General features: G+C 46.9%; 1 protein-coding gene across 1 annotated transcript in view; it reads right to left on the bottom strand.

Moving 5' to 3' along the window:
- Positions 1 to 2,552, bottom strand: part of LOC107096487 (brain-specific angiogenesis inhibitor 1-like) — a 218,576-nt gene that overhangs the window by 121,485 nt on the left and 94,539 nt on the right. Inside the window, exons 5-7 of the mRNA XM_015393149.1 lie at positions 1,245 to 1,412; positions 798 to 962; positions 444 to 608 (exon numbers count right to left, since the gene is read on the bottom strand). Of these exons, the coding sequence (XP_015248635.1) occupies positions 444 to 608; positions 798 to 962; positions 1,245 to 1,412 (498 nt within the window). The remainder of the gene's footprint in view (positions 1 to 443; positions 609 to 797; positions 963 to 1,244; positions 1,413 to 2,552) is intronic.

Raw genomic sequence — 2,552 nt, 5'->3', positions numbered from 1 at the left:
AAAATTATAAACCTCTGTTCCTTAATTTGATTCATAAACAACAAATATTAGAAGAAGATTTCTAGGGCTGGAAGAAAATGCACAGACAGCCAGTGTCAATCAGTTGAACTGGGGTGATGGTGTCCCGCCTTCTGGCAGCAGCACTTGGGTTTGAACTACTATCAAGTCAAATGTTTAAGAAGTTGCAAAAGTCTAATCTAGAGGTTATGAAGCCATGGTCGGGGTAAAATGAAAAGTTCAGGCAGAATACGTCTAAAAATAGAGCCACAAAATAAAAACTGCTACTAAGGAAGCTCTGTCAGTTTCTAATGTAGTGAAGCTAAATGGGAAACGGGGAAAGTTTATCCTGCTATCACTGTTAACAGATTAGCAACAGAAACATGTTCACCAAGTTATAAATTATCAGATTAGAAAAGCCCCAGATGAACTAGGAATGTTCCTACCTGGACAATCCCCCAGGAAGCAGTCAAAGGTCTCCAGCCACTCTCCCCTGCACTCCGAGCCGCCATACGAGGGGCCGTTGCACTCCCTCGTTCTCTGCATGGTCCCGTTGGAGCATGTAGCAGAGCAGGAGCTCCAGCTGGACCACTCGTTCCAGACTCCGTCCACTAAAGCCGCCGATTGTGGTCAACCAAGACATTTGGAAGATGCAAAATGATTTAAAGTGGAGAAAACAAGGATCTAATATATCTAGATATATGCTGTTATCTACATTGTGGATATCGCAGATGGCACATGGAAACCTCTGACCCTCTCATGGCGAAAACAGACATTATGGTGACATTGGTCGATCTTACCTGGGCAGACGGCTATGTTGCAGAACTTGGTCTGTTTCTCCGGGCCGTCGCAGGGATCTCCCCCAAACTGGGGGGGAGTGCAAGTCCGTGTTCGGGACCTGTAACCTCGGCCACAGGTGGAGGAACACAAACTCCACGGTGACCACTCGTCCCATGCGCCGTGAACTGCAATCAGAGCGGCTATGGTGTGATTTAGAACACAGATGCACAGGCCCTCTTTTACAAAGTGTCACAGCAACTGGTGACCCATATGCTTCTGGAGATCGTGCAGACTGAATGCCATTACTGTCTGCTTCCATAGGAGCCTGACGACCCTTTAGACCCTTCTCTACTTAGAGAGAGGCATAAGGAGGGTCTTATAATAGTGATGCAGGGGCAGACAAAGGGGCTGACGGCCAGAAGGAGACAAGAGCAGGTAAATGTGAGGGAAATGGGGGAGGGGCTTACCTGGACAAATGGCTGAGTTGTTGCAAGGTCTCTGCTCTCGCAGCGGCCCACTACATTGGGTGCTGTAGGAGGAGGACACACAGAAACGAGTGCGACTCTGCCAGCCCTCCCCACAGGTGGCAGAACACACACTCCACGCTGACCACTCCTCCCCTGAGGTGGAGTCTACTGAGGAAGAGGGAACAGGTAAAGGATGGGAGGATTGGAAAGAAAAAAAAAGGAGAGGGCTGTGACTAATTAACATGCAGGATGCAGCCTCCAGGGCCAACACAAGAGGGACTGTGGTATTAAACGCTAGCATCTTTCCCTGCCACATTTCAGGGGCAGCTTTCATTAAACACATTTTCGTTTCTTGGCATATTAAACTGCAAAGGATCAGTCATACAAACAACACAACTGATCATTTAAATGGAAAAGATTTTTTTGAGAGCCAATGAGGAACAAAGTCTCATGCAAGCAACCCCTGAAACGGACCAACATCGGATCTTCTTGTGCTCTGCTATCTGTCAGGTTCAGATGTCATATCCTTTGCATTGGCTTGGTGTTAAAGGAGACGCCATTGCCTTAGGATATGCCAGTCATGTAAATAGATGGGTCGGTGAACCAATTAGATCAACCTGGACAGTCACAGGTGGGTCAGGAGAGAAGGGATGCCTGTTGGACTAAGGGAGCTAATTAGCACGTTAAAGTGACGCCTCACTCAAAGTCATAACCTGGGTAGCGTTGGAACTGACAGCTACTTGAAGGATTGTACTTTTAGAGTCTCAAACAACTTTTAGACAAATGAAGCTAATGCACAGATGTAGAGCAGATAGATCAGTTTGATTGCTGACTGTTTACAGCAACAAGGATTAACCCTCTGGATTAGGGTTAGCTGTGTTGTTCAGCTTCATGTTGAGGATCGCATGGCCCAACACAGAAGAGCGACCGCTTCGGGACAAGTTTCTGCTGTCCATCTACACCTTATGGACAAAGGACATTCTTTGGAGGACCAGAATGTTCACATTTTGGACAAAGAAGACAGGTGGTCTGAGAGGCGTGAAGGAAGCCATCTATGTTAAGAAGGCTCAGGTTTCAGCTTTCAAAAACCTACAATGCAGCGACAGAGTTGATTCCTTCCTGCTATCTTCTCAACCCCAACACCATATAGGGGAACAGATGACCTCCCCTATTCAGCCAGGCCAACAATTCCCTTTAACAACCCCCCTTTCAGAGGCATTACAGGTTAACAAAGAAGCCTAACGACCCCCATTCCAAAGGGGTGGACCCTTTAGTCTTTTTTGCATATTTTCTAAGCAAAAACAAGGC

Source organism: Cyprinodon variegatus, unplaced genomic scaffold (genome assembly GCF_000732505.1).
Source record: "Cyprinodon variegatus isolate N-32 unplaced genomic scaffold, C_variegatus-1.0 Scaffold627, whole genome shotgun sequence".
In the NCBI taxonomy this organism is placed as follows: domain Eukaryota; kingdom Metazoa; phylum Chordata; class Actinopteri; order Cyprinodontiformes; family Cyprinodontidae; genus Cyprinodon; species Cyprinodon variegatus.
The sequence above is the reverse complement of the archived record's forward strand: the minus strand, read 5'-3'. Positions and strand labels throughout refer to the sequence as shown.